We start from the raw sequence: 14166 nt of genomic DNA, 5'->3' as shown, positions 1-14166 counted from the left end.
TGGTGGTTTGAGCCCCCACCCCCGCCCAAGAAACCCTGCCCTGCCACTCGGCTAACATCTCTGGGAGGGAGATCAATCAGTGTCCTCTCTGTAGGGTCTCCCTAGAGTCCGCTGCTCGCTCAGTTCCATCAGGTCACAAAGGAGTACAACGTGTTCATCCTGAACGGCAGGGAGGGGCCGCAGCTGCCCACAGCTGCCCGGCTCCATTCACAGGCACGTCCCCACCCAAGGGAGTCAAGAATGTTCCCCCCAAGCAAACTGAGTCTCTGGTCTTGCCCACCTGAGGGAGAGTTCCTGAAATTGTGGGAGGTCATCGGTGGGCTAGACGTTTAACACTCAGGGTGCAGGAGAGTGGAGAAAACAGTGAGCTTTTTCATCCAGGAGCAAGAAATAATTTTTTTTTTTCCCTTCTGCTCAAGGAGAGCTAGGAAAAGAAAAAGCCTCAGACGAAGGGCTGATATTTGGGTGCAGCAATCTGGTTTTGCCCACTGGCTGCAAATTATGGGAATAAACGGTGGTTGCCCCCATTTCTTCCCCCCGCCCTGCCCACCCACCCTGCTAGAATCAGTCTGTGGATGCCGTACGACTTGCTTAATTCTGTGTGATGCGTGAGCACAGAGCAAGAATTAAAAGCCTGAGAGGGAGCGCTCACTGTGGGGAAGACCCGGCCCCCAGGCCAGCAACACCTAAATGCTATCACATGGCTTTGGCGTGGAGTTACCGCTTGTTCCCTCACCAATGTCTCGTGCCTAAAGTGATGACCTTTGTTTGTCATATGAAAATATGTTCCCGGGAAGCCCTACACAGCAGGCTCTATGTGGCGGAGGGAAGGGGCAGGTAAAGGTGCAGCTCTCCTTCGGTCAGTGGGCCCATTGGAAGCTACTCTCGGAGGAAAGTCGAAAGTGAAGTTGCTCAGTCGTGTCCAACTCTTTGCGACTCCATGGATCCCTACTAGACTCCTCTGTCCATGGAATTTTCCAGGCAAGAATACTGGCTGCCATTTCCTTCTCCAGGAGATCTTCCCAACCCAGGGATTGAACCCAGGTCTCCCGCATTGTAGGCAGACACTTTACCGTCTGAGCCACCAGGGAACTCTGGTGGAGGGGTGGGAGGGACAAAGGACTTCGTGTCTGTAGCCTTTGCATTTTACAAAGGAACACTCTGAGGCCCAGAGAGATTGGGTGACGTTCCCAAGGTCACACAGCTAGCTGTTCTGGTCACTAACATTAAATGAGCTATATACAGGTGCATTCTTTGTAACCAGGAGCACTCTGTGCAAATGTTAATAATTACTAAGGCTTCAGGTGCCACCCTGGAAACCGCCTCCCCAACCCCAAACCGACTGGCGTCACGGGGTGGGGGGAGGAAGCCAAACTTCCCACCCCCACCCCATGCACCAAATAGTTTCAAAACAATCAGGTTGAGCTGTTGTGACAATTCTGCTTTCCAAGTCCTATTTATTATATTTCTCCCTTTCAGGGGCACCTGCCAATTGTGGTGTATTAGTTTATTGAACTCCATCCAGATGTTTCTTCAATTGCCAGGAAAAGCATCCATCTATCCCACAGTAAATTACTTTCTGCAAAACAGCTCATCTTTATTTTTTGAACGGGAACCCACATCCTGTGGCTGACCCCTAGAAATGTGTCAAATTCAAAATGAGTAAAGGGAATGCAAAGAAATTGGCTTGTCTTTCTCCTCGTCCTCTATTTCCCCAGCAGTGTCCCTGCACCTTTTTGGACACATGACCCCAAAGGGTCGTACCTGTATGGGTGGCGGAAAGAGACCTCCCATCCAGTTTCCCATCACATAGGTGAGTGGGACCTGGGCTCCTCATTTCCCAGCAGGAGCATTCTCCTGGGGCCTCTGCTTGCCAGCTGGTCTTGAACATTTCAAGGGGGAGTGACAGTGGGCGAAGCAGCACCCCTATCTCGGAAGGCAGTGTGTGTGGAGGAGTTGAACAGTTACTGAAACTGAAATCAGCTCTTTGCTCTCCGACTTTTCTTAGAGTTGCCATTGTGCTTTTTTTTTTTTTTTTTTTAATGAATTAGTAAGTACGGATGTTAACGGTTCACCCGGGAAACTGTACCACCACTTCTGGACCCCCTCCCCCGACATCTCCGGGCCACCCAGCGGTCCTGGCTGGTGCCTCTGCTGAGGCCCGAGTCCGAGTCCACGGTCTCTGCTGTCCGGTTGGTTCATTTCCCGTGTCCTGCGCACCGGAGCACAGAAACCAGAAAACATGCCCAAGCCCAGGACATCACTGTCTGAGCCAAGATGTGGCAGAAGAAAACTGCCCTGCCAGACCTTGGCAGCCTCAGGAGAGCCGCCGGCAGGAGGACGGGAGGTGGGTGTGGGGCGTCCAGGGTCTTCCCCGCGCCCCCACCCCCACCCCCTGGGTCCGCTGCCAGCACTCAGGGCTTAGGTAGAGGCTCTCCCCTTTCTCCCCCAGCTCCTTTGAAGGGGAGGGTCCAGCGCCTTCTCCCACCCTGCATCCCCTCCTGAAGAAACAAACAATTTTGCGGACAAGCTTTGAGTCCTCGAAATGTTCACTGTGTAATAGTAGACACCAGATGGTGCCTGAGCCGTGCAAAATGCAGCTCCTCACCTCTAAAAATAGGGCTTCGGATCTGGCCCTGGGGATTCCCGCTTGTCTTAGCCTGAGCATATTTATGTGCGGGTCCCTCTATCCAAGAGGTGGGCTCACCCTAGGGTTGGGCAGGATGCCTTCAGTACAGTTTATTAGTCTCAGTCTCAGGCCCAGCCCTTGGTCCTTGTGTCGGGGCCAGAAATCCTTCTTTGCCAAACAGCAGGTTTCTCGCTTGTGTCAGGAAAGCCCCCAGGTTACCCCGGCTAGAGGGAGGCAGGCGTCTAGCCCCAGGCCCGGGGGCCCCACCTTTGCACCCAGGTCCTTTGTGATAGACTTCTGATGCTCCCACATCCAGAGAAGGCTCTGGGGACTCCCCTGGCCCCACTGCCCACCCATGGCAGGGGAGACCTTGGTCTGCAGCCACGGTGGGGCCTCAGCTCACCTCCTGGCTTCCCCACTCACGCCATCCCCAGCCTCCAGCCTCCGGCCTTGGGCCTTCACCCTCTCCACTAGCAGGCAACACCTGTGAGTCGGCAAAGGGGAGCGGGGTTCCTGGATTAAAACTCCCGTGCTACCACAGTGGCTTCTCTCCGTGGAATTCGGCCCCCAACCAAGGGTGCTGCTGCAGTGCTTTTTATGGAAAGGTTTTATTGCTCCTGTTGCCCTGCAGACCCCGGCTGGTCACTAATGGAGGTTCGTGTCTTCAGAAGGGCCAGTTCTGCCTTCATGTCTTACTCCCTCTGAGGTGAGGAGGATGGCATGGCTTGTTTCTCCCCTGCCAACAGAAGCCTAAGGAGCGCTTGTTGGGGTTTGTTGGACCTTCTGGTGGGTATGACTGAGAGAGAGAGAAAGGTAGTGGGCTGCTCCTGTGTGAGCGGACACACTAGACCCCAGTTCTCTGGGGCTCTGGAAGCCCAGGTCAGGCCTCCTCTGGCCAGAAAGCTTGCTATGGGAACCGATTTTCCTCCGTTCCCCGCTTGATCAGTGCTATAGGGCCCCGGACCTTCAGGCCCATCCAGCTTGGAGAAGCCCCACTCCTAGCATTTTCTGCCGGCCCCCACCGGGTACCTCCCCAACGCCGACCCCCGCGGGCTCTCTCCCGCCCTCCATCCCCGCAGGCGGCTTCGCCAGTCCCAGCTCAAGCTTCTGCGTTTCTCCAAGTTCCAGAGAGACTCCTTCCACTCTCCTGTAAGTGTCGGCGCAGCAACTAAGGTGGGAGAATAATAATAAAAGAACAGACAAACCACTGGAGAATAAAAGATTCCTTTTCTGTCCGTTTTGTTTTGCCGCTGGGAGTATAACAGGAGAGGGTGCGGAGCCAAAACGAGCTGGATAAGCGCTTTGGAATCCGCATGGGCTGGTGGTGTCAACGGGCCGCAATGGGAGTGAAGAGTTGGAGCAGTAAGCTGGATATATCGGTGGCAAAGCCCAAAACTATCAACAGACATTTTGGCAAAGGGTGCGCGTGTGGGGAGGGGGACAGAAGGGTTCGTTAGTCGTGCGACTGTCTTGATTCGCCCCGGCCTCCGTGCGCGGGGGTGGACTCCGTTCCAAGAGCATCGCGCACGCCCGCGGCCCTGGCGCGCGTCCCGACGTGCGTCCCGGGGGTCCCCGGCTGGCGCGGACGCTATGGCTGCTCTCCCAGCAGGTCGGCGAGACGCAGGTGGCAGATCTTCTTCACCTCGCCCAAGGCGGTGCGCAGCTCCTGCGCTGGTGGGCACCGCAGCCGTCGCGCCAGCTCGCGGGGCGCCGCCGCCGGGTCGCTGAGGCGCACGGCGAGCACGAAGGGGAAGCCGAAGCGCGCGCGGTACTGCGCGGTGAGCTCGCTGAGCCGGAGCCGCTCGGCCGCGCCCAGGTTCTGCAGGCCCGCGGCACTCTGCTCCCGCTGCGACTCGGCGGTGAGCCGGCCCCACTGCAGCTCGCGGCCCGCCAGCTCCGGGTGGCAGCGCAGGACGCCCTCCTGGCCTGCGGAGAAGCACAGACACACGGCGGCGGGAGCGCGTTATCGCGCCCGAAGGGCTTCCGAGAAAAGCAGGGACCCGGGACTTGATGAGGGGCAGCTCGGGGCGCCCAGCGCACCCGCCCCCCTCCAGTTCGTCCCGAGCCCTGCGTCCCTCCAACCCCGCTTCACTCGGCCTCGGCCGGAGCCCCGGGGGCGGGGCGGGAAGTGACAAGTCTGTCCTTTGAGACCTTGGGGCCAGCAGAGCGGCGGGGAGCGGCCGCGGAGGCTCGGAATTTACGACTTGCTCGGGAGGGAGCGGGGACGCGATAAGGGAACCCGAGCGTTTCGTATCTTTTCAAAGTCCTTTGCTCTCAGGGGGGCTTTGATGTCGGAGAGGGCCGGACACAAGGGCCTGAAGACTTCCTGCAAAAGCCACGGAATGGGTTTCGCTCTGGAAAGGAGAAGGGCGGGGAGGGTCCACAGGGATAACATCCTTGGAGGTTGGCAAATAAATGCCCAGGGTTTTGTGACCCTAAGTGTGAGTTCTGGGCTTCTGGAATCAGGCGTGCAAAGAGCTTTGCAGATGATTAACTGCAAAGAAACCCATTTCCAGCCGAATCCTACGGCCCTTTGAACGAAAGTGGCTTCCTCCTTTTAGGAAAACAGCACCACTCACCACCCACCGTGTCTGAGGCTCGTTTCCCTTCTCCCACGGTAGATCTCAAAACAATTCTTGGAGAACAACCTTTCCTGGGAAGGCAGCTTCTCCTCATCTCCGAACACTGGCCTGAAATTGGCCACCCGTGGTGTGAGTCCTGCGATTTCAAGTCCTAATCCAGGCGGGTTTTCCAGAGCCCTAGCCAATCATTTTACTTAGCTCGCTAAAGGGAGATTTAGAATCCTGGGGCTGGGCAAGCTTTCAGATATGCTAAACAGGGAACCCAATGCGAACAATGGGGCTGATGACACCTAGCTTGGTGAGGGGTGGCAAGGATTGGAGACCATTCATTTACCCAAACAGCACCTGATGCTAGCAGTTTTTCAATAAATAGCCGTATTACCTGTCCTAGTAAACTCAGTGTAACTGGGCTGCCCTGCAGCTGGAAGCTTCTGTCCCTGGGGCTGAGGACCAGCGTGGGGCTCCTCTGGGAAGGGGGGATCACTGACTGACTCTTCCTTTAATTAGAGTATAAACTCCCCCTGCTTAAATCTTATAGCTTCTGCCCAGTTAAAGGATGACTGGGATTGTTGACTTGTGGACCTGTGTCCTGAAAGGTGGGAGAACTGCGGTGGGGGGCACTTCTGCACTGAAGACAGGCTTCATCAGAGGCTCAGAAACGAGAGGGTGACCTGCCCAAGGTCGCTGAGCCAGGAAGCTGGCTTTGGGGCACTGGCTGCCCCTTCAAGATTAAAGGTAGTTTAAAACGAAACTCAGGTCACCAGTAATCCCATTTCGGCAATATCTCCCATTTTAGAATACCTCTCCTGGGCTTTGCAAAGCTGGGGCGCTCGGTCCCCGCATCTAGCACATCCGGGTGGTGCGAAAACGTAGGTGATAAAGTCCCTACCTGGGCGCCCCCAGCCCTGGGCTGGAGGACGGCTGTGCTGCAGAGGCTGCCCAAGCCTGAGGCTGGGCGCCCCCTGAATCCACTCCACACCCATCCAGTCGGACCCCCCCAGATGGGCGTGGGCGGCGGGGGCCTGGGAGGCTCCCAGGCTCTGACCGCAGGCCAGCCCTGCGCACCCTCCTTGTTTATTCAGACTTTCAAAGGGGTAAGGAGGTGAGGGGCCGAGACCCCACCTTCTCACTGAACTCCTCAGCGTCCCCCCGCCCCCCATTTCTTACTCTGCAGAGGCCTGGCTCCAGCGCAGAGGACAAGGTTATTGCTAGGAGGACCTAGCCAGGGGTTGGGTCTGTCCCCTGGTGTCCCCAAGCAGAAGCCCGGTCCTGTGGGTGGCTGCCCACATCCCCGACCTGCCTCTTCTTTCTGGCCCTGACACCTGGCTTCTCACTCCGTTGGGCTCTTCCCTCTCTTGAAAACATCACCTGGGGTTAATGTTTGCCCAGAACTGAGCATGTTTTCCGCTGGCGGCGGGAAACAAGGGGGATGAGGGAAGCACACAGCAAAGAGAAGAAAAGAGATCAGAAAAGAGGATTTAAACACACACACACACACAGCCCTTAAATGTAGGTAAAAGAAGATGGTGCAAGGAGGCAGGCAGGGAATGGTAGCTCTGGAGAAATAGAACCTGAGCCCGTTGAGCCAACAAGTCCATCTTTATTGCCCCAAACCACTGATATGCCCTTTCCAATCCTTCCTGCCGGACAGCTCTGTCCCCCCTCCAGCGCTTCATCCCCAGTGGCCTTAAGCCCCAATAGGAGGCTGGAGACCACACCTGGGTACTCCCCACCTCAGCCCTGCAGTCCCCCTACCTGGAGTGACCAAACCTGCCTGGATGTCTCACTTCAGGCCTTTCAGTACTGTCTGTCCTTCAGTCTGTCTTAAAACCTGAAACAGCACCTCCTCTGCCATTGGCATGGCACGGTCTGGAGATGCAGGTGTGGACAGGCATTGTTTGCTGAGACCACAGATCAGGAATCTCTGCCCCTTGAAGAGTTCCTGGCACGGAGCCGACAGTCCTCATTGTATTAGCAGACAGTGGCGGCCGCTGAAGAGCAGGCAGTTGGCCTGGGAGCCCATGTCCTCCAGTGTCCCCACACTGCCCCAGCTGGTGTGCCCTCCCTCCTGTCCCGCGCATGGCCTGGGCCACCCTCTCTCTCCACTTGTGTTCTGGGAGCCAGCGCCTCCATCCATGTCAAAGGCTATGATTTCAACCATCAATCCCCGCCCCCAACATCATTGCCACTTCATCAACACACAAACCAGGCCTAGAAGCACTCAACCCCTAAACAAAAGGAGCACCCTCTCTTGATTGCCTGTGATCCTCTAGTTCCTCCTTGCATCTCTGCTCCTCCGCACAGCACAGCTGCTTGAGGGGATTGTCTCCTCGGCATCTCCACCTCCTCTCCTCACCTCCCAGGTTCACCCCATCACACCTCCAGCCCCACCGACCTGCCAGGCTGCGCTCCTCGGGTCACAGATGACAGACAGCTTGCTCAAGCCAATGGCCAGTGCTCTGGCCTCTTCTCTCTCAGCCTCTTGGCAGCATGTCATGTTGTTGGCCCTCTCTCCTTGGAAGATTCCCATCATCGGCTTAATTCTCATCACTGGTCCAGATCAGCCACACAAACGCTCCCGGACTCAGTCCTCATACCTCCTCCCTTCTGATTCACATGGATGCCCTAAGTGTTCTCATCTAGTCCCTAGCTTCATATGCCATTGATTATTTCAGGACACCCAGGTCTAGTCTAGTCCTCAGCTTTCCCCTGAGTCCCTTTGTTATGAGCCAACTGAACACTCAGTATTGTCCTCTGGATGGTTATTCAGCATCTCGGCCTTGCCAGGCTCCCATTCTCCATCCTGTCCTCTCAATGTCGAACTCTCCCTCATTGCAGAAAACAGACCACCAGCCACTCAGTTGGTCATATAAAAAACACAGGTGTTACCCTTCATTTTGGGCTTCCCAGTGGTAAAGATCCGCCTGCCAATGCTGGAGCCACAGGAGATGCAGGTTTGATCCCTAGATTGGAAAGATCCCCCAGAGAAGGAAATAGCAACCTACTCCAGTCTTCTTGGCTGGAGAATCCCATGGACAGAGGAGCCTTGCGGGCTACAGTCCATCGGGTCACAGAGTCAGACACGACTTAAACAACAATACAACAATCCTTCATTTCTCTTTGTTTCTGACCTGCCTTCCTGCCACAAATCTATCAAAAACACCTGTTGTCTCTAACTCTGAAATTCATCCTGAAAATCCAGCCATGTCTCTTCATCTCTCCTGCTCCAACCCTAGTCCACCTGACCATCACCTCTCAATTTTACTGCTACTGCAGGCCCTCCACCTGACCCCTTTCCTCACATCCCTCCACTCTACACCATTCTCCAACCGCCTTGGTCTTTCTTATCACTTCTTAAGAAAGACCTCTTTTATTACACATGTTCTATCCTAGTACAAATGTTCTTCTCATAGTTTCTAGAATTGAAACAATCCTTTTGTATGTATGCTAATCCTGCATCTCTTCACTGGAATGTCAGCTCATTGAAGGCAGGGACTTGTCTTGTTCATGGCTCTATCTCCAGGGCCAGGGACAATTCCCCAGGGGAGAGTAGGCGCTTAGTAAGTGTTTACTGACTGACACTCTGGGGAGAAAGTGATGTATATTTTTTGACTGAACAAACACATCTTAATAGCCTCATATAAATACCTTATAGCCTGTACTGAAGGAAGTTATCGGTATCCAACTCTTTGATGCTTTCAACAACTATCTTCTGAAATAAGTATTAGGTAATGAATCATGGCATTATTGCTATTCTGAAATGCCACAGAAAGATGCATGATTAACTGTTATGACATTTTTATTGCTCTTTGATGTTTAATACAAATCACTATTGAATTTGTTCATTATTGGCCATGTGTGTGTGTGTGTGTGTGTGTGTGTGTGAACCTTCTTCCCTATATTGTTGCCATTCCTCTGGCTTGGGAATCAGGAACTGATTGGCTTGAAAAGGTATTTTGCCAATTAGTTTTGGAGCTAAATATTAGTCCTATACTGCCACCTACTGGTCAGTAATCACCATAGTGTCTCCGGAATGAATTGTCAACCTTGGCTTACTCTTGAAACAGAATTTTCAGTTCTTTAAATGGCAGAGAGTTTTCTTAGATCATCTAAGACAAATCCTTGACCAGATAGATCATCATAACCTGAATATCTCTATAAGAGCCCTTTTAGTTTTAGGATTCAAAGACTCTGTTACACCCAGGTTGTTGTTTACGCTCTAAAGAGTAAGGCGTCCCCAAAGGCTCAGTGGAGAGAATCTGCCTGCAATGCAGGAAGAAGTGGGTTCAATCTCTGGGTCAGGAATATCCCCTGGAGCAGGGAATGGCAACCCACTCTAGTATTCTTGCCTGGGAAATTTCACGGACGGAGGAGCTTGGGGGGCTACAGTCTATGGGGTTGTGAGCACACATCCAAGAAGAAAAGCTAGATTTTTACTTGATTATTTTAAAAACTAGGGACGTGACTTCCCTGGCAGTCAATGGTGGGGACTTCACCTTCCAACGCATGGGGTGTGGGTTTGATCCCTGGTTGGGAAACTAGGATCCCGTATGCCTCTTGGCCAAAAAGCCAGAACACAAACAACAGAGGCAATATAGTAACAAATTCAATAAAGACTTTTAAAATGGCCCACATTAAAAAAAAAAAAAAAACCTTAAAAAAATAAAAACCAGCAAGTTCCCTGGTGGGATTCTGGATTTTCACTGCTGCTAGCCGGGGTTCAATCCCTGGTCTGGGAATTGAGATCCTGCAAGTCAAGAAATGTAGCCAAGGGAAAAAAAATAATAATAATAAAAATAAAACCCTAAATATCTGGTACATCAAACATTAACATTATTGAATAAATCAGTGAATGAATAGGTGAAGTCCCTAGAAACTGTTTCTAGATTTTGCCTTTGAATTTCCAGAAAATTCTTCAAAAGCTGTTGGGTTGATTATCAGGGTTTGTCAGTTTTCTTATTTGTAAAATGGGGATAATAGTGATAATCCTTATTTTATAGGATTATTATAAGGATTAAGGGGGTTAGTAAATGCCAAGTGTTGGGAAAGGTGCTTGAAAGACAGCAATAGTAAGGGGAAAATGCATTTTAGGGGTTGTCATCATTATTTCCACCACTAACTCTGCTTGCCTAATGCCATGAAGATGATTAGATAGGAGGAGGTGATTAGAGAGGACTGCGCTCCCAGCTGCCCCAGGCAAGTGTGGCCACCAGCACAGGGCTGAGAAGCAAGCTCTACCAGCAGGGAGGTCCCTCAAAGAACTGCCTGGAGTGCAGAAGCCAGCAAACGCCCAGCTGGCTCCAACTCCCTCCAGTGGTCTTGTCCCACTGACCTGCTGCGAAAGTCACCCCAGTTAAAGTGTGTGGGGAAGGGTAATGCCAGGTTCCACCATCTTTCAACATCCCCTTAGAAACGATTTCATTCATTCCCTTAGCAAACCTTGATCATGTTCTGTCCACGGGGTGGGATGGGATTCTGACACTGGCCCGGGTACAGTGGGTCCCTCGTGTTTGCAGCCAGCTGGGCTGCGGGTGCTGCGGGTCCAGCTTTGGACAGGCTGTGGGTGAGGGTCAACAGGGCCCCTACACTCTTACTTGTGGCAGGTGTGGGATCTAGTTCCCTGACCAGGGATCAAACCCGGGGCCCCCCTGCACTGGGAGCTCGGAGTCTTCACCACTGGACCACAGGGAAGTCAGGGCCTCCACATTCCTGTCAGTTTGGTTTAATCCCCCAGCCTCCCGTCTTCCTGAATGTACCTAAAATGAAATAAAGGAGCCCCTTGTTTGGGAGCCTCCTTCTGACCTCTGGAAACCTCGCCGGAGCCCTGGGCTCACAGGCCAGGACTGTGGTGCAAAAGAGCGCCGCGCCCACAGCCCAGCTCCCTGTGGAAGCCCCTCTGTGAAGACAGCCTGTCCCCTCGAGGTCCCTTCAGCCAATCCAGGCTTCTCCAGGGACCTTGAGGACAGCCCGGGAGGCAGCCTCGGCCGCTGACCTTTGGCCTGTGAACCCCTGGGAGGCTGTGTGTCCTTCTGACTCACCTGGGATTGGCCTGACCCCAAACTTCCCTCCTCTCCCCACCCCACACCCACCCAAGGGCCTCCTTTTCTCTCTCCACCCAAAGGAGATTTTCTACCCCTTTCTCCAGACTTTTGTCTCCCCCACCCACCCCCCACCCCCACACCTCACACCCACAGGGAGCTGCTGGCCTGAGGGACTTTACTTGCCTAGTCCAAACCAGCCCTTTCTGGTAAAACTTCAGCCATTCTCTCTTTCCCCCCAGGCTCCTCAGATAGTCTGATACGGAGCAGTCTCCTCTCTTGCATAAGGGACATTCCCAAAGCCAACGCAGGGCTGAGGTGGGTGGGTGGGGGGGGGCACCAGCCTGACCTTTGGTCCCTGAGCAGCTTTGAGGCCAGAGGAGGCAGCTGCCGGTTCCTCTTTCCTGGTAACCCCGGAGCTTTAATATTTAACAGCCAGTTTACCGGAGCCAAGGAACCTTCTTTCACTCTACTGCCCACTGAACATTGCAAGAGTTTGACTCTCATTTGCAAAAGTCTGAAGAAACCCACCAAGCCTCACAGCAAAAACAAGGAAATGTGTATACCAGGGATAAGCAATTAGACTCAAATATCTCAAAACAGTTTGATAACAAAGTAGACTCACAAATGAGAAAACTAGAGGCTACCAGTGGCGGGGGAGGGGGGGGTGGGCGGGGGGGGTGGTGAGAGGGGCATTATGGATGGGGGAGAGGAGGCTGAGACCACTGGGTCTAAGATAGGCTCGGGAATATATATCTTACAAGACAGAGAATACAGCCAATATTTTGTAATAACTAAATGGAAAGCAACCTTTAAAAATTGTGTTTAAAAATAAAAAACAGCCACAAGACCTCCCCTCCCCCCATTTTAAAAGAAATCTTTTTTAGCCACACTATGGCTTGTGGGACATGAGTTTGAGCAAGCTCCAGGAGTTGGTGATGGACAGAGAAGCCTGGTGTGCTGCATGCAGTCCATGGGGTCACAAAGAGTCGGACAGGACTGAGTGACTGAACTGAACTGAAGGCTTGTGGGATCTTAGCTCCCAATCAGGGTTTGAACCCAGGCCCTTGGCAGCGAAACCTCAGAGTCTTAACCACTGGACCATCAGGGAATTCCCTCCCCCATCTTTTTGATAAGCACACCTGAAATCCCTCTGCGGAGACTCTCAGTGTCCAACCCCAAAGCCTTACCTGACAGTGGAAGACCATCAATAAAGGCAAAAAAGTGCTTCTCTAAATCTCCCAAATCAGAGAATGGGCGTTTGGACCAAACCGCGGCTGCAATCAGAGGACATCTCTCGATGACATTTCCAAACACATCCATAAATTCTCCAAAGTCCATGGAGTTGACCTTCTCAATGTCCATGGCTTGTGCTCCACTGGCAGTGGCAGGACTGGGCTCCCCTCTGGGTGAGTGACTGACACGTCTCTGCTCGCTGAGTTATATTTGCTGAATGCACAGGCTTGGTGTGTGTGTTTTTTTTTTGTTTTTTTTTTTTGCAACACCAGCTTGGCATGTTTTAACTGCCTCTGGGAAAAGCAGAGATCCAGAATTCTTGTGCAATCAACAAACACAGGCTTAAGGTCTAATCCAGGGAGCAGATATCTTGCAGAGGGGGAAACATGTCCAGCCAAACTCTTCCCGCCATCCAAGCAGGCAGAGGCCATATTCAGCCTCAGCATTCAAGCCAGTTAGCCTTCTGGTGCCATTAACATTTTCCTACCTGCTTACTGTATTTACTTCATGACTGAAGGACTGATAGCAAAGAAGTCAAGGAACTTTACTTTTCAAAGGGGGTAAATCTGGTCCAGAAGTGCCATCATTACAGGCCATGTCTTCAAATATGGAGGAAGATAAATTTGTGTAGGCATACACACACACAGGGCTTCCCTGCTAGCTCAGTTGGTAAAGAATCAACGCAAAACGATACAGGAGATCACCTGCAATGGAAGAGACCCAGGTTCGATCCCTGGGTTGGGAAGCTCCCCTGGTTATGGAAATGGCAACCCACTCCAGTATTCGTGCCTGGAGAATCCCATGGACAGAGGAGGCTGACAGGCTACAGTCCACGGGGTCACAAAGAGTCAGAAGTGACTTAGTGACTGAACAACAATCATATGCATGTGTGTGTGTGTGGTGAGGGGTGGCTAAGTTGTGTCCAACTCTTTGTGACCCCATGGACTGTAGCCTGCCAGGCTCCTCTGTCCATGAGATTTCCCTTGCTTGAGTGAGCTTCCAGTTCCTTCTCAAGGATCTTCCTCACCCAGGGATCGAACCCATGTCTCCTGCGTTGGCAGGCAGGTTCTTTACCACTGAACCACCAGGGAAGCCGATGTATATCATATGTATTGCCTATCATATACATTGCATAGATATGTGAACACACACTGGATCCTGTATCGTGTGTAAAGTTTCAGGCAAGCAGCCCAGTGTGGAGGGCCTGGTCCCAGAAGAGCTTGGATCCACGCTCTGCCCCCTACTAGCTGGCATTCGTCAAGTTATTAAACTTTTCTGAACCTCAGTTTCTTTGTCTGTGAAGTGGGGATAATATAAGTATTTGCCTGATGGGATTTTTGCAAAGATAAAGCAAGTTAATGGAGCAGAGTGCTCCTGTTAGCATCGCACGGCAGAGGTGTCGGCTGATACAATGTTGTCTGTGCACGAAGCCTGCAGAGGACCAGCCACAGAACGTCCTCTGCAGTCCCTTCTGCCACCAGAGCCAACACAGCCCTTTCCTGTCCCCTCAGGTTCCCTGCAGACAGGCTAACAGCCAGTGTGAATTTCTTTCCGATCTCCCTCCCTGGGTGCCCTCAAAGCTGACTGTCAGGAAAGGAGGGTGAGGTCTGTCCAGCAATACCCCCCCTCACCCCGGGACCCCGCAATCCTCACAAGTCTTATTCCCTTCCTGGTCCCAGGA

At 52.8% G+C, this 14166-nt stretch overlaps 1 protein-coding gene across 1 annotated transcript; it reads right to left on the bottom strand.

The window, feature by feature from the left end:
* Positions 1-3836: 3836 nt before the first annotated feature.
* On the bottom strand, positions 3837-12803 carry URAD (ureidoimidazoline (2-oxo-4-hydroxy-4-carboxy-5-) decarboxylase). Its single transcript, XM_043478014.1, has 2 exons — positions 12440-12803; positions 3837-4555 (listed from the first exon to the last, which is right to left on the bottom strand). Exons 1-2 carry the CDS (start codon positions 12612-12614, stop codon positions 4218-4220), a joined length of 513 nt encoding a protein of 170 aa, XP_043333949.1. The 5' UTR covers positions 12615-12803; the 3' UTR covers positions 3837-4217.
* Between the last annotated feature and the right edge of the window lie 1363 nt (positions 12804-14166).

The sequence above is a fragment of the Cervus canadensis genome, chromosome 9 (genome assembly GCF_019320065.1).
Source record: "Cervus canadensis isolate Bull #8, Minnesota chromosome 9, ASM1932006v1, whole genome shotgun sequence".
NCBI classification, from domain to species: Eukaryota; Metazoa; Chordata; class Mammalia; order Artiodactyla; family Cervidae; genus Cervus; species Cervus canadensis.
This window is presented reverse-complemented; position numbering and strand designations above follow the sequence as displayed.

Excerpts from the sequence above, each read along its gene's own strand:
- URAD (XM_043478014.1), bottom strand. The coding sequence starts at position 12,614 with ATGGACATTGAGAAGGTCAACTCCATGGACTTTGGAGAATTTATGGAT. Across the intron at positions 4,556-12,439 it reads TGATGGTCTTCCACTGTCAG|GCCAGGAGGGCGTCCTGCGC; the intron begins GTAAGGCTTTGG and ends GCTTCTCCGCAG.